We start from the raw sequence: 27,903 nt of genomic DNA on the forward strand, positions 1-27,903 counted from the left end.
ACCTTCAGACTAGGAGGAGAAACTGCAACACAACACTAAAACTACGTGTCGCCCCTACGCTCGGCTGCAAGAGCAAACTCACCAACTTCAGCTACGCCGTAACCAACCGCACGCAGATGACCTGTGAGCATAAATCCGCCTTTAATCGCGTTTTTTAAAATAATGCTTTTAAAAGAAAATTTTAACCATTCAAAATAAAAATATTACTTTAATGTAATATTTTCATTAATTTAATTGTTTTCGGCATGCGTGTATGGTCTCAGTGATCACCGGTATGCCTGAACTACACCTTTCATTTAGTATTTTACTATCTCAAACTGATCACATAATTATTCCCTGTCTATGTAGAAATCCGCTTTACAGGTTCAGTGTATGTTTCCCACTTCAATACAACAGACAAATAAATAATGAACATAGAATTGTGTTAATATTTTTAATGAATTTATTTACATTGTATTATAATGGGAATACAGTGAATTGATTTAAATTATAATTAGACTGAAATGTTAAGACTGTTTTGAGAGGACTTTGTTTTAATTGGTGATGTGCAAATAAAGCTAGATTAAACTGAATATCCCCCTCTATGTGGTTTGTATTCCAAACTTCTGTGTTCAGTGTTGTGGCAGCTGGACTGGCTACCTGGCTAGTCCCTACTGTGCAGTATGGAGCTAGGAAACTTCCTTATATGTTTTTACAAAAAAGTTTACAATGTTCTGTTTTTTGTTTTGTTTTGTTTTTCTTTAGATATAGAGAGATCTGAATACTGCAACTCAAAGATTAAGTTTTATGTTTGATTTTACCTTCATTTGTTTTGGGTTGGCTGAGATTCTGGCTGTGATAACCATTGGGGTTTCTCAGGATGCATATTGGACCTTTAACACAACATATCATGTGGCTAAAGAGAAAACCTGGTCTTAAAAAGTTTCAGCAGGAACATAAAATGTTAAAGAAATGAATATTTTTGCTAACTATCACCTGATTTGCATTTTTGTTGAATAATCTGTGTGTAGGCTTTCAGAAACTCATATCTATCAGGCTCTCTTATTTTGGCAGCAGTCAGCTAAAGACCATGGCTCAACATGGTTCTATCCACCTGGCTCATGTCTCAGCTGAATGAGCAGCCAGCATTTCTTAGCTGGCAGGATAAAAAGAGCTGCACATGGTGTTCAGCATGCTCCTCATAGACAGACTCCGCAGACTGAATTAATTCTACATTTTGATCCTGCAAGTTCAAATATCAATTGACAAGATAAAATCTACCTAAAGTGAGCATTCTCGGAGAAGAGTCTGGACTTATTACTGTATGTATGGACTGCCTTACTCAACCGAATCTTTGCTGGACACTTAAAAATGTGTTCTTTCTATCAGTCTGAGTAGTTTTATACTGCATGAAATTACAATAGTGTTAATATAACATGAGATTCTTTACATTTTACTCTGGTCTGCACACTTCTGATATAGATGGATCTTTCACAGCTACATTTTTAAAAGAGTTCTCAGTGTGCATTTTAATTAATATAGTTTTGTAAGCTGTGCACTGAATACTGATGTTGCTCAAGCTTAGATACTTATATATATATGTGTAGGTCCTCCTATGGAAGACATCATAAAATTAACCAGTCTGACTACTCTTCCAGTTGTGGATTTTCAGGAAGACAATGGGCAAATATAATTTTACATACATGCACACAAAATTAAATCACTACCAGATCAAATGAGTAACATTAATGTGTTGTGATCTGTGGGTTTTGATTTAGGTTTATATAGTCTTGTCTTATTTAGTTCTGTTTTTGTCTTATTTTATAGTTCTTTTCCTTGTGAATTCTTTTCTGCTTCCTGTTCATTAGTTCACCTGGTTTGATTTGCTCATTCACTTCACCTGTTCCTCCTTAGTCCATCTGTGTGTACGTAAATATTCTTAGTTTCCTTTTCACATTGCCAGTTCACTGTAGTCTTCACGTCATGTTTAGTTTGAATTCTAGTTTTCGTCATGTCATGTTTTTGCCTTTTCATGTCACAGTCCTGCCTCTGTCGGGTTTTGTTTGTGTAAGGTTAGGTTTCTGTTATTAAAAACCTTTATTCTGCATCCATCTGCCATTTGGTCCACACTTCCTTCCACGCCACGCAACCCTAATGTTTTGTTTCCACTGGATGACTCCTAAATATTGATGCATAACTAGTTAACTTAGTGTCTATAGCGGCAGGTGGTTGTAGTGTTTTAGCTTATCTGTGTATGTTTGATTTTAACAGTAAGACATCAAAAAGATCTTAGAAGGTTAAAACAGCAACTCAGACCCTTCTGATAAGACCAAGAACTGTTTGTGCAGCATTAAGCTCCAATGCAACGTTGCATCAGCCTCACATCCAAAGCAAGCATCTTCATGAATACATAAAAGCTGTTTAGACGGCCTCCATTCCAAAGTTCTAAGAAATTCATGCCAACATGGTGTACCGTTACTGTACTGTCACTTTCCATAAAAGTTCATCACTGTGCATGCTGGAAACTCCATTAACCACAGGGCCTTCAGGACCATGGGTGGATCAGACAAAAATATGTTTTCTTGCACACATCTGCCAGCAGGAATAACACATTCCTGCAGTCTTCACAGCTCCCTTCTCAACAAGTACGTGATGCGTGAACCATTCACAAAGAAGGGCACACACACAGTTAAAGAGTCAAAATAGTACAGACACCTTCCAAAAATGAACCTGGCCCTCATAAAACGACCTCCTTTACTTCATCTGCAGCATCACTCTGTCACAGTCGAGGTAAAGGAAATAAATATGGGGTCATGTGTTTCATCTGGTACTTGCAGAAAGAGCAGGTGTTCCCTTTTTTTCCCCCACACAAAGTTAACATCCACTCACCCACACCCTGCGGTAGACATACACTCTTACAGGCACAATATCAAAAACTGACATTAGATACTCTGCTATTAGCAAACATGGGGTATTTATGCATACTGTACACACACACACACACACACACACACACACACAGACACACACACACACTGTTACATGAACAGCTAAAGCAGCTCAGCTGCAGAACACAATGCTGAGTTTATAACAAATGCGGAGAGAGAAGATCTTCGCCAGACACATTTACATAAGTACTGTAATCCACTATCGTTAACTCTAAATTAGAAACGGTGAGAAGGTTGTCCCAAGAAACACAGCAAAAAAATACTTTGTCGTACTTACAAATGATTAATTTCATGTTGTTGGTTTAAGAACCCCAGCTCCTTTTAGGATAGGAGATGTTTTTATATATCTGTCTGGTTAATTTAAGGTAAAGTTTGATGTTGAAAGCTGTGTTGTGCATTTTACACTGCAAAATGAGCTACCTTAATATAAGGGGGGAAACTTTAGAAGATTCTGACTATACTTAATTAAATAATATGTTTTGCAGGAAGATAACTGCACTTGGTAAGATTTCCTGAAATAAGACAAAATATGTAGACCTTAGACAAGTGACAAACATCACTTAACACAGATAATTAAGTTGTTACACTCATTTCATGTCCCTCATTAAGTGGGAAAATAAACAAAACCAGCCTGTTAATAATTCTGTCAGTGTCATTTCATCCTTTCAGTGAAAGAAAATATATTAAAACAACATCTTAAAGAACAACATTAAGACAGCATTTTTGCAGTGAGTGAAGGAGGTTTGGTATATATATAGTTTTGACTTTTCACTCTTTTTTTAATGAATGGAAATGGTTTAATTATTGTTTCTTCTGTATTATCTGCTTCTCTGTTTTTCTTATTGGCTTAAAAGGTGCCATTGTCAGACTTTTTCCTCAAAATCCTCATCATGATATTTTGTATTAGGGGTTCAAATAACAAGTTTTATCAGTTCAATAATTTGATGTTTGGCAATATGTCAAATTCTGCCACAAAATTATTTCATTTTGGTTTGATTCGGGGTCCGGAGATCAATATGAGGGAATATCACAAGCTGATCACAATCACTTCCGTTGACATCAAATCACAAAAAAAACAAAAAAAAATCCTAATATAATTTAATCCCTGAGCTCAACCAGACATTTTCATAAAAGAAAATTCTTTTAAAAAATACTGTACCATATTCTGTATATTGAGATTTAAAATGTTTACATAATGCAAAACAAATCATTTTAGAACTTTGTTATAAGAACCAAGTACGGGCTGCGTTTATTATAGATGCACACCACACCTTTCCATAGTATTTTCTTCATCAAATTCCAATAAGACAATAAGCAAATGAAAACTATTCCACATGTTCTTTAAGTATGTTTTACAAATGACTAATGTAACCATGTTTTTAATTAGCATTGATGCTATGGACACTTGGATCATATACTACCATGGTACATACCATAGTACCAGCTGCAGACATTCTGTAGTATATTTAATTCTGTGTTTTGATTGTTTCAGTTTTTCTCAGGATTCTGACAGCATTGGTTCTAAAATCTCTAGAGTTTTTGAATCATAAAGCATCCCACAGAAAACACCAAGTGTTACTAATTTCTAAGTGAATTTATAGTTTGTGATGTTTTGCCTTTTGGTCAGAGGAAGCTGTCATTGGTCCATTTAACCGCCATGCCAGAGCAAATACAGGAGAAAATCCATTCTTTTCCACACAGAGGGCATTATAATGTAGGAGAGAAGATGTTCTCATTTTGTGTCTTATTAGTCTTTGATTGTTCTCTGACTAAACACAGGTAGCTTAGCACTCCATCGGTGCTGAATTCCTAGTTGATTAAACTTGGTGACTTCTCTGCTGCCAGTGCACCACTTCACTTCTGAACCTTAAAACTTAAAAGGCTTGGTGTAACTGTCCTGCTTCAAACCATGTGAAAAGTATGAACTGCAAGCCTTGACCCTACACACACACACACACACACACACACACACAGCTACTCAAACATACAACCCTGTGATTTCAGAAAGGAAATGTTCCTTAGTTGCTGTTCTGGTTTCCAGTTTTAATTTTATAATCCTTTTTGTGTTCATTTCCTGTTCCCTACCCCTGGTCTTCACTTGATTGTCGCACCTGCTGCCCGCTTGGTTAGTACCCTTCAGTGCATATATTCCGCTTGATTTCTTATGTGCCCTACCAGATCCTTGTCACTGTCTCCCTGGCATCATCCCTTTAGTTAGCGTGTTGTCTGCTTCTTAGTTTTCATTTCTCACCTTTACTAGTCTTGTGTTACTTATTTAGTTACCCTGCCCGTGCAGTGCCTTTTGTTGTTTTCTGAAATAGACCATCATTTCCTGCATGTGCTTGCCTCCTGCTTCTTCACCTGAATTTGGGTCCTCCATCTTTCACACATCCTGGCATTTCTCTTCTCTAGTTCATAATTACAGAAATATAATACAATGTTTAGCACATGACATATTTATTTAACACTTATTAAAGGTAAAGTATTTCAGTAAAATTATGGTAGTTATTCTGATAGTAGTGATAAGACTTAACTTCAGAAAGAAAATAATTTAAATTGTTGTGTCTTGCAGTGAAATCAGTTATAGTAGACCTTCAATTTTATCACATGAAATAGATCCGCATGGGGACCAGATGTGTGGACAGACAAAAAAAATAACCTTTTTCAGTGCAACAGGACCTTTTTTGTCAGACAAATATTTCAATTCACTCAATTTAAAGCAAGAAAAACAAAAATACTGCAAAATAATAATAATAATAATAATAATAATAATAATCATAGATATCTTGACACACAAGACAGATGCTTCAATCTATGTCTTTTCATTTTAGAAATTGATGAAGCTGACATTCTGACTTGTTTTATAAGCACAGGTGTTCATAATTTAAATAGAAATGTTAGATTTCATTTTCAAACAGTACATCATATATTATTATATATTTTCGTTAATAATCCTAAGCAGACGAGGAGTCTGATGTGCATGCTTGCTCTGTAGCTTCTCTCTTTTCACCTGCACCTGCTGTTTTAAAACAGGGCTGCACTGGTGAGAGTTCCTGGTTTGTTATGCTTGAGTACACATTGCATTGTGGGCAACATAGTGTGAAGTAGATGTGGTGTTGAGGACATGTAGACAGTGACTGTTATGGATCCTCAAATAATCTGAAGTTCTTTATTTGCAAATACATTTTGTTCAGTTTAACGTTCACAGAAAAGTGAAGGTGTTCAATAACCGAGTTCTTTTTAAACTTGGTCATGAACAAACCTAAAAACAAACTAAGCAAGACAAGTCAAAGAGCAAAAAATTAATAAATAAATAAGAAATGCATTGTTAAGAAGCCTTGACAAAACATGGGCAGCAGGGAAGAGGAAGCAATTAGTAATTGGGCTGCGGAACAGCTCTGTGGGTTTTCCGAATGTAGACATACGAAGCCATTGTAAAAGCCGTCCATGAATCTGTGGTAAGAGACAGCTTTTTACAGCTATTACAGTGTCATCACACATCTTCAGTTTTGATAATTTTTCTCTATCTGACTATAAACTCAGGCTCAACTGATTCCATCAAACTTCAAAAACCTTCAGCAAAACTGATATGAAGCATTTCCTTAGCTAGTAGCTTTGGGATGAGGTCAACTTTTTGCTCATCAAGTCTAATATCGTACTTAATTTGTCTCATGTCAACAATTTACTGCTGATTTTGCTCTCATATGACAATAGTCATGGCTGGCTTATGATACGCTACCTTCACCTGGCGGAGGTTACACTGGACCACTTTTTATTTATTATCTTAAAAAGGTTCCACATAGAACTTTCTGGTGGTTGTTTTCTTTTGGCTCTGCATGTTTGTTTGTTTGTTTTTGTTCTTTTCAGAAAATCAAACTATAAATAACTATGACTCCATATTATAGACACTGAATATCCCTGTAACACACTGAGTACAGTGACCCAATGCAACTTGTACAATTTTGTATGCAAATAATATTTGATAGGATTTCCCTAATGGGTGATTAACAATAATATTTATCCCCCAATTAATGTTAGCTTAATGTAAACCTAATGTAAGAAGAAATATACAGTATGTGTGTGAGAGGAAGGAAGAACTGTTGCACGTGTTCAGGTCAGCCTGTAGGTGTGTAGGACATCAATTATGTGGACACAGGCATGTTTCGCTGTGAACTCATTCACTCATCTCCATTACTGTTACTGATGATGTCAGACACTGTGAAGTGATGTCACTGCCAGCTTCCGAAGAGCTAACCTCAGGCCTCTGCAGCCGCTCTGCTCAGTCACTAATACAAACGGACAGAGACCTCAAATGGAGGCACGTCCGCCTTTACGACAAACTAGACAAACAGCAGCGAGCTTTCAGTGTGCAGCAGCCACTCCTGCCAGATGACATCAGTTCACAGCTTCACTCCAAAATCATGGCAAGTTAGTAGATGTGCAAACCTCTCCCTTCCCTGAAAGCTCTGAGAAGTGTGCTTGTGACTGAGAGTTTTACTAGTCCTCATCTGCAAGCCTGCAAGAAAAATTCTCACTGGTTTCTGTGAATGACAGATGCTCGCCTGTCCCTGCAATAACTGCCTCTAACTGGGCAAAGGCAGTTCCAGCAGTGCTTGAGAGGGTTGCTCGAAGAGAGCAGGAAATAATCAGGAAACCTTCCCTAAATACATCATAGAGGTTTCAAAAACGGCAACATATAGAAATTGTCACACCAACCTTAACCCAGTAAAGTCAGGAACTCCTTAGATATATTTACTGGGTCCAGAATTTTTAGTTTTCCAACTTTCCTTTGTATTCCAAGTAAAGTATTGCCCAAGAATGAGCAAAATCTGTATTCATTTTTTAAAATTTATTTATACCCAATTCATGATCTGCCTTCAGGGGACACAGCAGCAAGAATTTATGTAATTCAGCTATTCCTGTTTCCTTACAGTACATTACCCTGTCTTTCTTATATATTCTGAGTTCATGCAGAGAGTGAGGTGATGACATCACTTGAAAGACCTCAATTAAACTGCTTACCTAATAATGTCTTGATACCATATCAGATGTTTTCTTTAGTGATGGATTCTGCAAGCTGCAGTGACAGTGAGCTGCAGATGCTCCTTATGAAGGCAGACAGGCGAGTAAGAGCTGAACCCAAGCTGACAACCCAGGAATACTCCAACAACACTGGACACAAGCCCAATTTTATTTTACTCTGGATGTCCATTATTATCTCAATTCTGAAATATACATGTTTCATTGCTTCTTTTATAATTCCTACAGTGTTAGACACATTTTCTGTTTAAATCTAGTTGTGTGTGACAGATTTTCCTAAGAGCTTAAAGTCTATGCAACAACCTTTAGATTCTCATAGTTTATATAATAAGCATTTTGCCAAAGGTGATGTCTCCCTAAATGACCATGCCACATTTATCATTACCAATGCATCGTCTCTGGATGGCAGGATTATCATAACAACTTAGGCTCATTATTTATATTTTTATAGAATTATGGAAAGACGAAGAAGTGGATTGACTTTGTTTTGAGCCTGAGCAGAGAATCACTCTTAACATTTGACTCTGCAGAGTCTGGTCTTCTTAAAATAGTTTTTGCAGACTTTCACTAAAAAAGGCAGTAATGACTTATTAACTGTTGTCATAGGCCAGGGGTCTGCAACCTGCGGCTCCGGACCTTCCACATGGGCTCTTAATGCATGGCTAAAAATGCTAAAGAACTAACAAATGTTTTTAAATATAGATACAATAGGAAATGCAGGTTTTTAGATATTTTTTTCTTTTTTTTTTAACATAATTTTCCACAAATACCTACATCCCATAGAATTCAGTCTACCAATCCTTTTTTTGTAAAACTTTTATGTCTTTCTTTATTTTAAAACTTAAAAATAGAAATAAAAATGTGGTTTTTCATAGATGACAACAAATTTCCTATAGTAGATATTTATCATAAATTATAAGCTGTCTTTTTTACAAAAGGTCTGGTAACGTTTGCAGCTCTAAATGAGTTTTATTTATCTGGGCTGAGGGAAAAATTGCTCTTTGGATTGTGAAGGTTGCAGACCCCTGTCATACGTGATTAGATCTTCCTTGCCTTACATCCCTCTGTCCTACTGATATGTAGAAATACATTGTAGGAAGTAAACATGTTGTGTACATGATGCTACTTGTGACTTCCTCCACTGCTGGAAAGCGAGAAAAATATTTAAAGTCTGGAGTGGAGTTTTTGATTTCACATCCATATACTGCCACAAAGAATGGTTGGCTGTTTAATAGGTACATGAGACAATCACTTCCTGACCAATTCTCTTCAGTCACTAGTTGAAATTGGCTATAAGCCGTGATGGTTTTAACTGACGGAAGTGTGAAATCCTTCATATAAGAATTTAGGAGCAATCACACCTGACAGGTTTGGTTTGATGAAAAGCTCTGGTGCGATTGCTCCATTATTGTGATTAATTTCTATATGTATAATTGTTGCAATTCAAACCTTTGTATGCAATGAGCAAGCCAACCACAATCTCTTGAACATGTGTGTCTCATTGTGCTTTCAAGTTAACTCTGATGTGGTTTCACAAAAATATAGGCTTGTTACACCTTGAGTGAATGTCCTGCCTCAACACAAAGTGTAATTGTGTTAAATAACTGTGATATCAATACTGACCAAAAATAATTGCATTAAATGGATATTGTGTAACATTTTCTGTTGTTTACCGGCCAAAATCAATGTCTGCAGATATATATGTGTTATCACTGCTGTATTTTGACCTCCGCTAATGATCTGATCTGATCACATTCTTGTAAGCAGAGAATTTTAGATTTGTTTATACATATAACGGGTAAGCCAGTAGGGAAGCGCCATGATGGTCTGCTATCTTGAAACTACAGCTGCCAGTAATGGACAAATGGCACCAAGATGGAATCCCTGCAAGCTAGTGATTGAGACATGATTCACCATCGCCATGAAAGCATAAAAGGGGACTTAAAAAAACAGTGTGACCAGATGATACAAAAAAAGGAGGATCAACATCACGCTAGCCTTCCCAGTACTGCCTAAATTAGCATAAAGCTAACTATTTCCAATTGGTTTTGTTAGACAGTGTTGCTCGTTACTATGTGCAGCATAACAGTAGATCCTGTTAAAATACACCAGCCTCGTTGGTACAGAAGTGTATGTTTACATGGTTTCAGTTGTGTTCATAGTCACAGTGAATGTGGTATGTGGTGTGGTTTCAGTCGTGGTAAAGCCGAACTAAAAGCCGGTGAGAAGGCTTTATGAGCTTTATTGTGACAAAAGGCCGGCTCTGTGTTGAGGTCAGTTTTCCCGTCGAGATCCGCTCTCCTTGTGAGAACCATTCTTCCTTCTAAACACAGAGGAAAGATTTCTGACAGTTTGATGGGATTCTGTTTGCAATATTTATGAAATAACAAACCTTTTCACCTGAGTGAACAATCCATGAACTACTGGATGACATGCTTTCCTCTGTGTTGTCAAAGCTTTTTGAGACACGGCAGCTACCGTTATAGATATACATGTTTGAGAAAGTGAGGCGCTAGAATGCACTAAACTTTAGAAACACGATTCCAACATTAGATGGAAGTAATTCGTACACAATGTCTCTTTAACAGACATTAAACTAATTCTTCTACTGAATTACGACCACTAGGAGCATAGCCTGTACTACCACCACCTTCTGGTTACAATACACAGACTATTTAATTTGTCTCAATCCACTTTACAAAAAGCCATTTGCATTTTTGTTTTGTGATTTAGAAAAAAAAACTTCAGAATTGAAAGAAATTCTGACTTGTAAATGTTATGGAGGTCTGAAGCTGCCTTCATGGCTCAATAGGAGCTCCACTGGTGTGGTGGTGAGCACTGTGGCCTTGCAAGTTTCCTACTTCAAAAACCTTGACTTCGGCCTTTCTCTGTTGAGTTTGCATCCGTGGGTTCTCTCTGGGTACTTTGGTTTTCTCCCACAGTCCAAAACCATGCTTGTTAGGTCAATTAGTCATTCTGAATCCCCCTGGTGAAAATGGTAAAATGGTAAATGGACTGTACTTATAGAGCACTTTTCTAGTCATGTTGACTACCCAAAGCACTTTACATTACATGTCACATTCAACCATTCACACCCCAACAGATAAATCGGGAGCCAATGAGGAAACATGGTTCAGTGTCTTGCCCAAGGACACTTCGGCATGGATTCAGGAGAAGCTTCGAATCGATCCACCGACTTTCTGGCTGGTGGACAACTGATGGACTGGTGACCTGTTCAGGGTGTAGTATGATATAGAAATTGGTGAATGGTTTGATAAATGGCTCAATAAATAAACTGATGCCAATAAATAATGTGAAATTGAATTAATAAACAGTTAATGTGTGAAATAAAATGACATTTTAGCCAAAAAGCAAAAGGCTGTTATTGTTTTTTGTTATTTTGGATTTTTTTTTTTTTTTTTTTGTTGTTTGTTTGTTTGTTTGTTTTTTTGTATGTCTGTGTGTGTGTTTTGCTGGTGTAACAAATCACCATAATACTGATTTAAAGTAAAAAAAAAAAGTAATTAAAAAATACATAAATTAGTGTTAGCTCTGCTGTAAAATGCTGATGAACCAGTCCATTCATCATATGCTGAGCACCACAGTTCTCAGTCTTTTTAAAATACCAAAATTATCCTTTGTACCAGTAGAAATGCTAAACCCTAGTTTAGCACACACAATATCTCCTGACCTTTAAAAGAAAGCACATAATGCATTTCAAAGCAGAAAACAGCTTAGCTTTGTCTGTTTGTATGTTCATGCAACATCCTGTTACATTTGTTACGTAAAGCCTGGCCCTTGGGGTCATGATGTGCTGGAAGAATATTTGGGTTTTTGTATCTGCAAGGCAACCCCTCACCCACAAATAATTTCAGCACATGCCCAAGTTGAGACTTTAAAGCGCTGCATTTAACTACTGTGACTTATAAAACAGGAGGAACTCATTTTATGTAACCAGAGACTTTTTGAAGAAGGTGCATTTCTACAAGGAATAAAAATACTTCTGACCTTTAATGCAGGAATTTTAACACGTCAGAACATTTTAATGATAACAAAAGTAGGGTTACAATTTTAGAGAGGAAGACAAAAATGAAAAAAACAACATTGCCAAAAACGGCCTCTTTGAATCAGAGCATTAGTTTTTATGTTCTGTTCTTAAATGGCTCTGTATTGGATGCTCATGAGTGAGGCTTGTAATTTCCAAATTTAAACACAGGAGTGGAGCAGGAACACTAAATTAAAAGTGTATTTTTGGCATCCTGTGAGCTTCTCTCATCACCATCTATTCGTACCTGTTTGACAGTGTCATTAATCGAAAACAGTCTTAAAGCTTGTTGTTCTGTTACATTCACCTCCATCCACAAATATTCAGCTCTTCTCTATGATGTCAATCCATTCAGCATCAAAATTAACATTTCCTGCCATTAAACAAAAAAAGTAAATGACTGTCCCTACAAGCATCCACCTTTCCAAGAAGTAGCACCTTCAAATGATGTTTCATCTCTTCAGTGCAGTTTAGCAACGGGATGTGGTCTGATACAGTAGAAAAACACTCTAGTTGTGTGTGGGACTGTGTGAAAAAGAGGCTAAATTTACCATCAGCTGTTGAGTGAGTTTGGTAACCTTTATAAGGTCCTCTGAGTGGAGGTAAAACACTACCACACAATGGCATTAAAACACACAGAGAAACACAAAGAGCCACACTCATACACACAGGTGCAAACAAAAGAACTATTCTTGTGGAACTTGCAGATGACAAATGGCTCTAATCTACACCTAAAATGGAGGCACAACCCACAAAATTGATCAAAAATGGTTGAAAAACCTCTCTTATGCTTATACAGCACTTTGAAATGTTAGAGTCTGCACACATTTTATAAAGGAGATGAGGCTCATCCCTGAGTTAGATATCAAAAAGCTAAAACATTCCATCCACACATGCAAAGCGATGAGTTATGTTACCCAAAGCCAATTATGCTTCTGAGAACCTTTTACTATGTAGCTTTCAGTTTTCACTGCATGATCTCTCGGTAGCTTATTTGCAGATTGTTATACTGTGTAAACACATAGCTATGGCCATAAGTCATTTTCAGAAACATCCCGAATTTATCCCATAAAATTAAACCAGAGAATCACAATCCACAGTATTAAAACATTATTCTATCAGGCAGTCATGCTATTTAGCCACTTTTCAACAATTATGCTGGAGGATGAAACAACTTAATCACTTTAGCATAGAGCCACAGATCTAGTTAAATTATCCTGTCAGGCCTTTGCACAGCAGCTGTGTAGATTCTTCCTTCTTCCTGTAAAGGTTCCCACGCCATCATTTCTAATTTACTGTACAAAATATTTAGTTAAAAATGGAACCTATCCTAATCTAGATGCAACTGGCATCCATCAAGGCTGTCATTTATAATGACGACTCAGCTACTTTTACCTAGAATGTGTTGCTGTTTATCATGCCCTGTGTCATCTATTCTAAAACTTCATAGCCGCAGCCCAGATCACTGCTGCAACATACACTGAATATTATCACAACACTTAACTGTTATCGTTCTTATATAAACGCTTGTGATCTTTACCTCCTCAGAGGTTCAGACAGGCGTCATCATCAGTCATGGTCAGCAACAAACTGAAAGCTACACAGATCATGAAGGCGACCTCCTCTAGTTGTACAATTTAATGCATCACACTGGGAAAGATTCTTCGGTCAGTTTTAATCCACAACATATTTCCACAACTTAATCACATGGTGCCTGCTGCAAATAAACCGAGAATAAATGGTGCAAATTTAAAGTAAAGCAAAAACAAAGCTTTAACAAAAAGGTCAACTGTATTATACATTGATGTCATAGATCAGGGTTACGCAATTCAGTCCTTAAAGGGCTGTAGTCCTGCAGGTTTACAATGTGGTTTCCAAACTTTTTCTACCATGCCTCCCTTTGGAGGAATAAACATTAGCATATATATATATATATATATATATATATATATATATTGTTATTATATTATATTTATTTATTTATTTATTTATATGACCATGATTTTCTCTCATGTATTTCTTCAACCTGTTTTAGTTTCCACAATGGTTCCAATATATATATATATATATATATATATATATATATATATATAGAGAGAGAGAGAGAGAGAGAGAGAGAGAGCTTTTGATTTTTCTTTTTCGTTTTGTTTTTTGGTGGTTGGCAAAAACAAATTACTGCCACCAAGTGGCCTGGAGTATTGTGTACATGTAAAAAGGTTTATTTTAAACTAAGAACTACCAAGTGAAAGTTTAAATAAATCTGAGCAAAAGTGAAAGGGAAACTGGTTCTTACTGTCCCAATATAATTTTGATCTAAGGTCTGATTGAATGACAAAGTTTGATCTCACCATTCAATAGTGTTGTCTCTGCTGTATCCGAACACTATGTTCTATCTCAGAAGCATCACCAGCTTGCCCGTAACAGATGGCCTTGGATGTGAACAGGTTGAACTACTGGGTAGTACCCTTGGTGAAAATCTGAACAGAACAAACCAGTTTATATTGACCAAAGTTTTGGGACATCTGCCTTTACATGCACACGAACTTTAACGGCATCCGGGTCTTAATCTGTAGGGTTTAATATGGAGTTGGCCCACCCTTTGAGCTATTACAGCTTCAACTCCTCTAGGACTACGAGTGTGTTTATGGGCATTTTTACCACTCTTCCTGGAGTGCATTTGCTGATGTTGGCCAATAATGCCTGGCTCACAGCCTCCACTCTAATTCCCAAAGGTGTTCTATCAAGATGAAGCAAAGACTCCATACACACACTCGAGTTCCTCCCCACCAAACTCGCTCATGGAAGTGGTTGGACAACTAAATATAACGATTTTAAAGGGATGTCCAAATACTTTTGGTAATATAGAGTACTTTTTTTGCCTAAACCTAACCATACAGGAAATGAAATCAAGAAGTGAGCAGCTTTTATAAAACCATCTTTCTTCCATCTTCAATTGCAGATTTTATCCTATCATTTAAAGATATTAACCACCAAATCTTCCAAGAGGTGGACCAATGTAACACCTAAATCATATCTAAAGATAATGAAAACATCTATAGACTTATTAGTTTATATATATATATATATATATATATATATATATATATATATATATATATATATACACACACAAATGGATTAATTTTGTGACCACTTATGGCTTTTGTTTATTTTATTTTACTATATTTATTACTATATTTAATTTTATTTGCTCCTATTTATGTATGTATCTTCTTTTTAAATTATTTACATGTTTTAATTGTTTCATTTTATTTTATATTTAATTGTATTTTATTTAATTCCTGTCTTTGTCTTTTTGTCATGTTTCGCTGCATTTATATTTTATATAACTGTAAATAAATTGAGGCATTAAGGGGTTAAATGCCCTAAAGTTCATAGATGAAATCTGAAAGATTATTAAGAAATAACAACCACTTTCATTAAAACCTGAAAGGCTATAAATGGGAAATATTTGGCTTTTTTTTTGCAAAACAGAAATAAATAAATCATTTGATTAATTATCCATTAAATAACTAATTATTTAACTAATCATTTAAGCTCTAAGATATTTTCTGATCTAAAATATTTAATCTATGAATGACAAAAAGCCACATTTTAAACAACTGCTTTGATATCTAAATGGAAACTAAAAGATATATTAGAGTGATCATTTCATTTAATTTTTCTGTCGACTGGATTCTTTCTCTGGCATACCTGGGGCTACAACCTATCCCAGCATGCACTGGGCCGATAACAGGACACTGGGCAGGCTGCCAGTTCATCACAGGTTGAACTTCCACATCAGGCAGACATCCACTCACGCTCACATTCATCCCTATGAGCAATGTAGAGTTTCCACTCTGCCTGACTTGTGCATCTTTGCAGTGTGGGAGGAAACAAGAGAAAACCCACACAAACGTGCAAACTGAGCACAGAAAAGGATCAAACCTGGGTCCTCTCACTGCAAGATGAAACACTAAACTACATCTGGCTCAGGACTGAAGAAGCCGCTGTCCACAACAAAAAAAAAAAAAAACTGACCTCCACAGAGGACAACATACTATTCAGGGTGTTTTTCCTTTGGTGCATTCTCACCGCCAACAAAGAGACTGAAGTCATGCAACAGCCAGCCGAGATAAAACAATATAAATCTACATTATAATGAACAGTATAATAACAGTAACCTAGAAGGTTCTGTAGGGTGGTGATGGACACACATTTCCTTGCTCAATTAATACCACGTTCTGAATTAGTATCCATTAGGGGGTGCTAAAGTGTGAAAATCTGCTAGTTCAGTAGAGTTGCTTTAAGTTCAACCTCAAGTGGAAGCACAGGATGTTGCCATTACAGGCTGTTTGGCTTTTTTTGTGTAAATATGGTTTCACTTTTTTGTTACCTCATTAGTATATCTGCATCTTGTCAAAGAAATTGCATTAGTTATGTTGGTCTATAACACAAAATGTTGCAGACATGCAATCAAGAAAAATGTTAAAAATCTCCATTCTTAATGACTTACCCAAGAGAGATGCAGCGTTTACAATGTCTTTAAATAGTACATCATCATGTTCAGTTTAAACATGTTCAACTCTGTTTATTTAGCAATGCTTTTAAGGAGAAAAAAGGGGACAAAGGAAAGTGGAAAGCAATGTGCTTTAAACTTCCATGTCAGCTTTGTACATTTTACATCTTTTTACGTTTCTCTTCCAATGAGTTTTGCACGTTCATTTTGTTGAACATTTGTGCAGGAGAGTAAACAAAACCAAAGAAACAGAATAAACTTCTACACTTTACCTTACAAAAATGTCATTTGCAATTTGCCTGATAAATGTCTTGTAAATGTCTTGTACCAAAATATTCCATATAGTTGTTTCTGAAGCCCAGTTCAGAAACACTGTAGTGAGTTTCTGGGTTAGTACTGGTAGATATTAAGTTCTAAACCATTTTGACGCTTATCCAAAGTCAGGTTGCAGGAGTAGCAGCTTGAGCAGAAAAGCCCAGACTTCCCTCTCCACAGTAAATTCTGTCAGCTCTTCCAGGTGAATCCTGAGGACTTCCCAGGCCAACCAAGAGACGCAGTCCCTCAAGCATGACCCGGATCTTGTCCAAGTCCTCCTTCTAGTGGCATCTGCGCAGAACACCTCACCTGAGAGCTGTCCTGGAGGTATCCAAGCAGATACATCAGCCACCTCATCTGGCTCCTCTGAATGTGGAGGACCAGCGGCTCTACTCAGAGCCACTCTTGAATGATGAAACTTCTCACCCTTGCTGTAATTGAGAGCCCAAACACACTGAGGAGGAAACTCATTTTGGCCAGTTGTAATCACAATCTCATTCTTTTGGTCACTACCCACAGCTCATGACCATATGTGAGGGCAGGAACGTAGATCAACCGGTAAATCAAGAGCTTCACCTTTTGGCTCAGCTCCTTTTTCACAATGACAGACCGATGCAGAACCCACATCTCTGGTGATGCCACACCAATCCACCTTTCATTTTCCTGCTCCATTCTTCCCCACTCAGGAAGAAGACTGATACTTGAACTCCTGGGCATGATTTATTTTATTTTATTTCATTTACATTTTTTGAAAGCGTATTTTAAATAATGGTTCAAATTAATAAAGAACTTACAGATGTAAGATTTCTTGTTGCATGTTAGAAAATTCCCCAAACTTTCCTTGAAATGAGGTCTGTACTTTGATCAGAATTATAGGTGATTTTTCTTCTTTTTTTTTCCTTTTATCATTTCAGAGCATGACTCCATCTTGGGGGAGAAGTCCATCCACTCACACCATGACCCATAATAATGACATATTTACTGTAAACTAACATGTCCTTGGTTGCGTGGGATTGGATGACATCATGCCTGCAAATCTTATGAGCCAACCATATCCAGAGGGATATAATTATTCCAGATTGGCAGCCCTGTGATTGGCTCAGGAGGGAGGAGGCAGCTCATCCTGACCTTTTAGCTGAATCCTGACAAGATCAATCAAAAGCCAAGGCATTCCCTCACGCTGCAAAACCACATTGAGTCATTACACTCAGGCTTTGCAGCAGGATTGAATCCTCCATCCATCCAAAATACAGCTGAATCTAAAAATCCACTCCTCCCAGCAACTCTGTTCCAGTAGCCCTTATGTAGATCCCCCAGTATCAATGAAGCACTAAAGGTAAGGGCCCTGGCATCCTTTACTAAAGCTAGTTTTGTGTTGGGCAACAGACAGGAAAATACAGAAAAGAGGATCAACTGGAGGCAGAACCTAATCCACTGATGTTGAACAAAAACACAAAGTGACGACAAAACTGGACTAAGAATTTATTCTTTTCTAAAAATACATCAGATCAACCCTTCAAGACTATTCATATACAAGAAATAGTTTACTGTGCAAGGCTATAAAACTGAGCAGCCTACTTTTGTGACCAAGGATATAAAAAGACCCCAGAGGTGGAAAAGGATGCATCTCCAGTAGTCATTTTATTTCAGAACGTTCCCGGGGAATAAGAAATTCCATTTTTTACAGTACTGATGGACTGCATCTTACTTCCAATTACTCCAGATGCTTACCTATGCCTATGTCACAGTGTGTGGATTATGAGGACCCATATGCAGTACAAAAAGGCAGGAGGCAGACGGGTGCAGGAATAAGTCTTTAAAGAAAAGAATTAAAGGACTTACAAAGATGAAACTGGGTAAACATGACAATGATCTGGCAAAGAGTAACTGAAACCAAGGGGTAAAAATACTGAGGACATCTAACAAGGAGCAGGTGAAGCAGATGAGCAAATTAAACCAGGTGTGCTGATGAACAGGAAGCAAAACAGGACTGAGATCATGAAAAACTATAAGACAGTAAAACAACCACAACAACTAAACCAAAAACCAGAAACTATGACAGTCTAATTGTATTCATTTTACATAATTAAGAAGGCACACACATCACTATCTAGTATTTCACTGTAGACCAGCAAGACCTGAAAGACATGGTCGTGTCGCAGATGTGGGTAACGGCATATTGAGGTGTTAATCCAGTTTGTTAAAATCACATAACTGCCATTATCTGATAAAGTGTATTAGATTTAGCTGTTTACTTGACCCATGGAATTATCTGATAACTCCAGAAATCAGGTAATAATCAGATTTCTTATGTGCATGTGAAGAGGCTCAATGTTCATAATCTAATTTTTGAGAAAACGGATTAACAGACCTAAACTTTCTCCATTACACTGATGTCTTTGTCTGTAGACCCATATAAGATTTTCTTTTGTTTTTTCGTTTTTTTTATTTGTGCATGTTTAAAATATTGCATCACTTTTCAGTGTCTTACAAGACTGAAAAAAGACAGGAAGTTACATCACTGTGTATGTATGTACTCTGAAAAAAAATCGGATAATGTGCTGGAACATGTAGAAAAGGGTCTTTTGAATATCGTATTTCATCAATGCATGTAGATGCATCAGATCAGATCATTACAATTATCTGATTATTCCACGTTATCAAATTTTGATGGTCATGTAAATGGGATCAGTAATAATATGGCACACCAAATGGTTACGGTGAGGGTAAGAGCACAGGACAAGATTGTGTGTTCTCACAGTACATAGCATGAAATGCTAAATGCAGGGCAAAGCTACTAAAATGTTTACTAATACAGCGCAACATGACTTACCGTGAAATAACTATTAATTATTTTATGAGAACAGGCTATGAAGGATTGTATCTTAGAAGATTTGAAGATGCCATGGCACAGCCTGAGAATGCATTGCTTAAAACATACTTTTATAAAGTACAGCTTGAGTACAATGGTAGGAATATGTTTTTCAACTACATATTCCAATAAGATTTTTTACGCTCTTGTATGAAACACAAAATGTTGAAAACTTGACAGTATCTGAAAATGTGTCTGTAGTGTACATTAAATTTAAATTAACATGGACACATTTGCTGACGAGGATGCCATGCTATGCTGCTATTGGTTGAAATCCAGAGTATCAAAGAACTTGAATAAGCTTAATAAATAACTTCTGTGCACCATCCCTTGTCTTTATTCATAAGATCCTTCCACATGCTAATAAGTTGGTGCAGTATAATGTGAGCGCAAAGTAAAGAAAGCCTACAGAACCCTTATTAACGTTCAGTCTGCAAGCCAGAATAAGGACATCAGTGATTCTTCCTGACACTATTACATGACTGTGACTGGGGGGCTGTGGGGATTATCTAGAAAGCTGAGGGCACAGTCTAGTTTGACATTTAGAAGGGCTGACTTTCCTCGTCTGGCGGGGATTCGGCCAGCAAATTTAAAATGTCCCTGAACTTAGGCAGAAGGTTCTTTGATTTGCAAAAAATGAGATCACTATAGTGATCACTACTATCACCATCAGTGGAGATGCTCTCCAGCTGGAGATCTGAGCAAATCACTTCTCCCAAGCGCTAATCGCCGGTCAACAGAGCTGCTAAGTCGACACAACACTTGAAAAAAGCCGCTGCAAATGCAACTCTGGGACCAAGTGGAGAATGAATGGGCTTTCTCCTTTGACAGATCATCTAGTGCACAGGCCTGGGTGAATTTCGCACATGCTGTACAGTAATGGTCTAACAGATGATGGTTCTTGGCACAGCCTGAGAAGTGAAGGGGTGTAAGACAGCCCCTTATGTCACATGGGAGAAAGAGAGGGATGGAGAAGAGAGAGAAGAAGAGTGCTGCAGTGCATTGGTGGTGTGCTGTCTCTTTAACTATGGTCATGCTTGACAGGAGCTGCTGTATCAAACTACTGTAAAATCAACATGGCCAGGGATAGCTCTGTGGCTAGCTGTCTGCTTCCATAGTGTCCATCTGCACTCCTGAATATGTCCATCTAGAGAAGGGAAAGAGGGAGAGGGACAGGAGACAGCATAGAGGTAGAAAAGCATGTGTGGGTGGTTCAGTGTGAGGGGGGTCGACCACAGCGTTGCAGAGAAAGAGAATGAAGGAGAAAAGAAGGAGGTGTGAGCTGAAGTGAGCGAATGAGGGAGAGGAAAGATTAGCCAAGATAGGAAGGCCCATCTCTGCTGCTGCCTGCCTCCCACTAACTGCCTGTTCATGTGAGCCGGGACTTGGCATGACTGCAAATGGCTTGCCTGGTACATTAGCTGAACACACTCGTCAGTGTGGGCTCAACTACATCTGCAAGACAGTGGAGCCCCCACCTCTTCTCCCGCTATGTGGATCTGTATCTCATCACAAATCAATGTCACACTAATATCAGCCCTCTTACCACATATTTTATCTCTGAATGTTGAGTCACAGTGCAGCAATAAGTATCACACGGGATTACATAATCGCTTTGAGTAACCATGGAGCTTCTAATGTATAGAGCTGTCTTGAGAGCATTGAAGTAGTTGACCACAATATATAATACAGCTTACTTTCATCATTGATTGGGCTGCTTATTTGTTTCTGAGTCTTTAAAATATCAGAAAAGGAAGTGGAAACATATATAATTTCCAAAATGTCGTCTTAAATTTGATTACAGTCTAAACACAATAAGTAAATAGAATATAAACCTAAAATATTTCCCTAATTATTATTACTAAGAAATTTTATATTGTTATTTTATTTATTTATTTATTTATTTATTTTATAATAAATTCTGAAGCCATAAAACATGACTGCAGAGGTTTTAAACCCTCAAGCAGATGTTCTGAACTGGATAAGACTAAACACTGATTTGCTCCAAAAACAGTGCTGAAAATGAGAGAACACTGCAACCACAGAGAAAGAGTACTCAGTGCCATCACTGGCATGTTTGGAAGGTGCGGCACTGTGCTCACAATTTCCTGGCAATGACTCCCAAAGTGGGCTTGAACACACACACACACACAAACACAGCGGCAGAGCATCTCACCAACATTATGCAACCAACTTCTATGGTTCCACTTGCACAAGAGGGCATTTTGGCCATTATCTGCTCTGCTCTGAGAGAACAAGGAGCAGAGTGAAAGGGAAGGGAGCCAGCTGCCTCGGTTAAATTTGGGCTCTCTTTTTATGTATGACTCAGATGATGACTCCAGGGTCACTGTGAAGTCCAGGACCTGACAGTTTAGTGTTTCACTTTGAGATCAGTCTCCATTTTGAAGGCACACATGATGTTCTACAAAGGGTAAGAGGTCTGATCCCCACACACACAGACATGCACACCATCGCTCAGTTTCACCCATGCAGTCACATGCGGCACACCTCCACTCTCCTGAACCCACGCACTGACTACACACCGCTGTCTTCCTCACGCACACACATATCCCTACAACCTTTTTGGATCCTCCCTCCTTTTCAGAGCAGGTATACTCACACAAACCACGAAACCCTCAGTCCTCCACAGCTGCTCCAAACTTTGCGCTGGCCTTTACATCTCACTCTGGTCAAACTCCCTACATCACACTTTGCCTTTTTTTTTTTTTTTCTTCTTCCAAATCTAATCACACACATACACACATGCTACAAATTTCTACTGGGTAGATGCGAGGCAGCTCACTGCAGCACGCCTGCTCACATATAGCATTAGTCACAGTTGCAGTGCAACGATACCAAAGAGGAATCTGGCTTTTACCATGCACTGAAGCGCCTTTCACCCACTCATGTTCAAGAGTGAGGGAATGAAAAGACCTGCAAGAAAGAAGTAGCCTCTCATTCTGGTCATGTACACATTTCTGTGGTCCAAAGTTTTGCACACAGGGTGGAAGGATACAGTCCACCCAGGCTGCTAAGAGAATACAACAGCACAGAGAAGTCCCATATTTATGGTATGCACGAATAAAAACATTCTAATCTCTGATGCAATTCAAGCACATTAAAGGGATATCACACTAAAACATGCGGGTTACATTCGAGCAGTGAAGACACAAGTGAGATGTAGTGCTATAAACTCCTTGAGAGACTAATCTAAAACGGGATTATAACGTATTTATTTGTCAGCTCTCAAACAGAGGAATTCACTTGCAAGATTACACCATGCCATCAGTACACACGCATACCTTATTAAAATACTATAATTGCTGCATGCACAGCTCCACACCGACAGACGCTGCGCTGGATGTGCGCGCGTGTGCGGGCATCTATCTACAAGACACTCTGGGCTATCTCCATGCACCTGTCGGCTATGGTGCTTTCTGATATTTTGTATGATAGAGGGGAAGGAGAGGGACAGAGAGCGACAGAGAGGGAATGGTGAGGAACAGGGGAGAAGGACAGAAAAGAAAGATGCAGTGGGTGTAAAAAAGAAAAAAAAAATAAATAAAAAATAGAAAACATCTCTGGCTTACCTTGAAAGGGAACATAGGACATGTTCCAACAGCATTGAATGTAGGCTTTGCGTCTCGGCGGTCTCTCGGTGCTCAGAAGTAACAGAAGATACCAAATTAATTCATTACAAATAAATCTGTTTCAAAATAAATAAATTAAAAAATAATAATAAAAACACGCGATTTGCTGCTCTTCACAAATGGAGATGAAGAAGAGGCCAATATTCCTCTGATATAAAAACTGGCATCATAATCCACGACCGCTTATAAAGCGCCCGGTGCATTAAAAAAATAAATAAATACAGGATGCAGGAATATGTGCATGTGTGTGTATGTGTGTGCGTCTATTTGCACGCTGCTGCTAAGGTGTGAGGGTGAAGCACGAGCGAGTGTGTGTGAGTGAGTGAGAGAGAGAGAGAGAGAGAGAGAGAGAGAGAGAGAGAGAGAGAGAAAGAGGGAGAGATCGCGAGAGAGAAAGGGGGTGGAGGACTGAGCACGCGCGCGCCGGGCTGTGCAGGTTTCTGTGTGTGGGCGCGCACGTTTTTCATATATCTATAGCATCTTTAGCTTATGCGTTTTACACTTTGTAATTTTGTAATCGCCGAGGCTGTTATAATAATGTTAATGTGTGTGTGTGTGTGTGTGTGTTCGTGTGTGTGTGTGTGTGTGTGTGTGTCGGTGTGTGTGTGTGTGTGTGTGTGTGTCCTAGTAGATATTACTTACAGCATCATATCAATTAGCTTTTTTTAGTGAAACATGTTCATTTTAAATAAATAAGTAAATAAATAAATAAACCAACCAACCAGTAACCTGTGTTTGGTAACAGATTATATTTAGCTTATTAAATTAAAGCCCATATAGATTGCATAAGTTTCCTCTGTCTTTTTTTTCCTGTGAAAATAATCCAGATTTTCAGTGTAATTGGGTTTGTTTAATTATAAAAGTTTCTAAAAGTAGTTTTTTAATTGAAATTTCTTTCATGAAAATGCATCAACATTGTTTTGTCCCCTTTTAAGAAGCAAATAGGTTCTGATCTTAACATATTGATATACTTTAAAGCGGGATTTTCCAGGTAGTTGTCAGTGTAACAACAGGTACTATAAGGTATGTTTCCATTACCCCAAGAATTGCACAAAACCTAAATATTGCAATAAAAAACTGGTAAGGGAAAAACCTAAAATTAAAAAGAACTCTCAAAAATTGCTAAAAAGTTTTTACATTGTCATGAGGTGGTTTATCAGAGGTGAAGTATATCGCAAAGTGAAATGGAAACATTTACACGTCCCTGGATGTGACGTATGTCACATAACCAGGTCATTTCAAGTAAAGGTGGCGCAGTATGAGTAAATGCAGGCGGAGACAGAGACTTTTTTTTACAAATAACTAGAGAAGAAAATATAATTGCCATCCTTATTAGCAAACAACAGCGAAATGCAGAGTTTTACAGACTTAGAAATCTCCACCCTCCTCAAAGTGTAGTCTCGCAAGACGAGATTTTACAAGTATAATGGGTAACGCGCTAACCACCATTAATTGGAAACGTCTGCAAATTACAATTACACTTTGTCGAAATTTATGTGAACAGGTACCTTTGTTTCAAACATCACTTCTCTTATACTCTCATGCTTCCCATAAAAACACACTACAGAACCTTTGTAATTATCTCAGTGAGACGCCGCTATTGACAGTTAATTCAGCATTTATCTTGGATCCTACCTGCACTGTGAGCTCTCTTCAGCCAGTAGAAGACAGTCTTATCTTGACTCTTGTCTTATCTCTTGTTCTCTCTTTGTCTCTCTTTCTTGTCCTCTCCCTTCCTGCACTATCGTCTTCTTGTGGTTTTTTGCTGAATCAGCTATAGTGCACGTTCAAAACAGCCGGTGTGTTTATATCTATTTGCTAGCATGTGATGCAGTGCGTAAAGCAAAACTCAGCTGTAACATCATGCAACATCACATAAAAAGTTGTACAGTGTAGTTTTACAGCCTTGGGACACTGCTGGGCAGCAACAGCTCCAAAGATGCACATAAAAGATGTCACTGTGCCATCAAACAAGTCAGGAACATGAGGTTTTATGGTCAGAAAGTTACTTAGTGGGTCTTTAAGTTGGCATAGTTGTTAGTCAATACATCCATCAGAGGGCAGCACAGAGTTCCGACGTCTGAGTTGAGTGGCACAAGAAATGATGACTCTTTCAACCAATCAACAGATTGCAGATCATCAAGCTCCACCCTTTTGGCTCAGATCAGTAAGACTGGGACCCCAACAGAAGGGTTCTAAAAACATGAGATAGTTCGAATATTCTGGAACCCTTCCCAGTTTTTGCCTGTGAAAATGCAAATGCATATGACCTGTACCATACCGAGCCAGATCCGTTGGTGGAAACGGGTCTTAATGGAATCATAGTGATAGGAAACATTTAGTATTTCCCCTCCACCCAGTTTCTGGCATGTGATGCAATGCCACATGCAGCAAAACACAGCTGTAACACGATGCCCCCATTAGGGAAAGAAAGTTTCGATTTCTCGGCTTTGGGGCGATGGAGGACAACAATGGCTCCAGAAATAACCATCATTGTACCATCAAAATGAATCAGAAGCAGTGAGGTTTAAGGTCAGAAAGTGGCATGCAGGTCATGGAAAGTTGCTTTAAACTTTAGCTTAGTAAAAGTTTTAGATTACTTAAATGACAATACAACTTTTGGTCCAAAGTTAAAGATGTATCAAATCAAAATAAAAAATAAATCAATATAATCATTTTAACTACATACTCCTCAGTTAACTGACATGCAGTCCAATATTCTCAGAGCTCTCATCACATCTACAGTCTTCATAGTCATGGTCTGAATCTGTGTCGCTCTGAATATTTTCCAAATTTCTTTAAGCGTCCTCATAGTGGTGTTTGGGGTTTTCACATGAACTCTAAACTGTGTGAGCGTGAACTATCAACATGCTAGATCTGCCAGATAGGATCTAAGTCCTTGATATCAGGATTTTAAGAAGGACACAGTGTCTAACCTTTCAGGCTGATCCGGTCACTTTTTACCACTCTTTTTTTATTTTTCCTCTTATGCATCATTTGGTTTATATTTCTCTCTTCATTTAGCTGCACTTTGCTTTTGCACTTAAACAACACCAAACATTTTAAACCAGTTGCAGAGTCAGTGGGTTAGAATAAGTCATAAAATAGTGCTCATGGGAAATGTATGACAGCAACAACAGGAGAAATAACTTTAAAAATGTGGTTTATGATCACCTGCCAAACTGGCCAGTAGGTTTTCACTTAAACCTGCCAAAATGCAATTTAATCCACATTTGGTGGGTTGGTTGATGTTGAATTTGGAGCCCTGAGCCTATTTATGTTTACATTATTTGATTAGATTAAACGATAAGAAGTCCAAATGACATCTTTAAATGTGAATGACATCAAAGTGCCATGATTACTTCGTTCTTTGAAATATAACAGCAAAAGTGTTTCAAGATGCCAAATATGTTATTACGTTAGTCATTTTCTCCACAAAGGTTGCCAGATCTTACAAACGTACTTTCAATTTTATAAAGAAATGTGGCTAATGTAGTTTTTATTCCATGTTTAACTAGGCCAAATAAAAAATTGAAGCATTTTTGGGTTGTGCTGGTACTGGTTTTGTACATGCATTTAAATTTGACATGTATATTGTTGTGTGAAACAGACTAAACTACAATTTTTTTTACAAATTAGATTAGCCAATACCTTAAAATAGTAAGATATTTGTTGCAAAAATGAATGTACCATGTAGAGCTCGGCGATCATATGATGTGCTTAATGATCGTGATAAATTTCTGGTTGATCAAAGTGATCAGCTGTGAGCCTATTTACTCGATTAAACATGGCAGAAGTTTGAGTGATAACAGCCTCCAAAGATGAGGTCACAATGTCGGTTGTGTGTATCTCCAAAAGCGTGTGGAGCAAATTAAGCGGATGTGCATGGTATGTCAGCGACTGGTGCCTCAAAAAGCAGCAATACAAAAATTTTGTTTAATCATTTAAAGGAATACCACCAAGTAATTGTACGGAAAGCAAGCACAGTCTGCACAGCCTGCCAGTTTGGCACAAAGTAGACCTAGCAATTTAGCCACTACTAGCGGGGCAGCCACTCAACCAAAACAACAGCCAATGGCATCATTGTTTGCAACCATTGCGCTATACAAGCAGCATTCCAGCCCCAAACATTTTCAATGGGATTTAAATCAGGGAAACATGCAGGATGGTCCAAAAGACTGACATTACTCTCCTGGAAGAAGACTTTAGTGAGGCAGGTGTGGTGCACTGCAGCTTTGTCCTGTTGAAAGACTCACACATTGCGAGGGACCTCAGTCTAGAGGGATCCTACTGCAACATCTCCACATAGCTAGTGGCACTTTGACGCCCTGAACAACCTGAAACTCCATTGTTCCATTGAAGGAAAAAGCACCCAGACTAGAAAACATCTCCAGTGGGATTTCCTTGTCATGCCAATAATGTTGAAAGCCATCAGGACCATCCAGGTTAAGATTATTCTCATCAGAGAATAGAACTTTACTCCACCTTTCAATGTCCCATGTTTGGTGGTTCTTTAAAAAGTCCAAACATGTAGG

The 27,903-nt window shown here is 38.0% G+C and overlaps 1 protein-coding gene across 8 annotated transcripts in view; it reads right to left on the bottom strand.

The window, feature by feature from the left end:
- Positions 1 to 23,646, bottom strand: part of syngap1b (synaptic Ras GTPase activating protein 1b) — a 207,054-nt gene extending 183,408 nt beyond the window's left edge. For 4 of the 8 annotated variants that reach the window (XM_041987629.1, XM_041987628.1, XM_041987627.1 and 1 more), the window contains exon 1: positions 23,309 to 23,645. In XM_041987629.1, coding sequence (XP_041843563.1) covers positions 23,309 to 23,343 — 35 coding nt within the window. In that variant the 5' untranslated portion in view covers positions 23,344 to 23,645. Of the gene's footprint in view, positions 1 to 23,308 lie in introns of all 8 variants that reach the window. The other 4 variants (XR_006010703.1, XM_041987630.1, XM_041987631.1 and 1 more) reach the window with 2 other exon arrangements.
- Positions 23,647 to 27,903: the final 4,257 nt, after the last annotated feature.

The sequence above is a fragment of the Melanotaenia boesemani genome, chromosome 6, assembly GCF_017639745.1.
Source record: "Melanotaenia boesemani isolate fMelBoe1 chromosome 6, fMelBoe1.pri, whole genome shotgun sequence".
NCBI classification, from domain to species: domain Eukaryota; kingdom Metazoa; phylum Chordata; class Actinopteri; order Atheriniformes; family Melanotaeniidae; genus Melanotaenia; species Melanotaenia boesemani.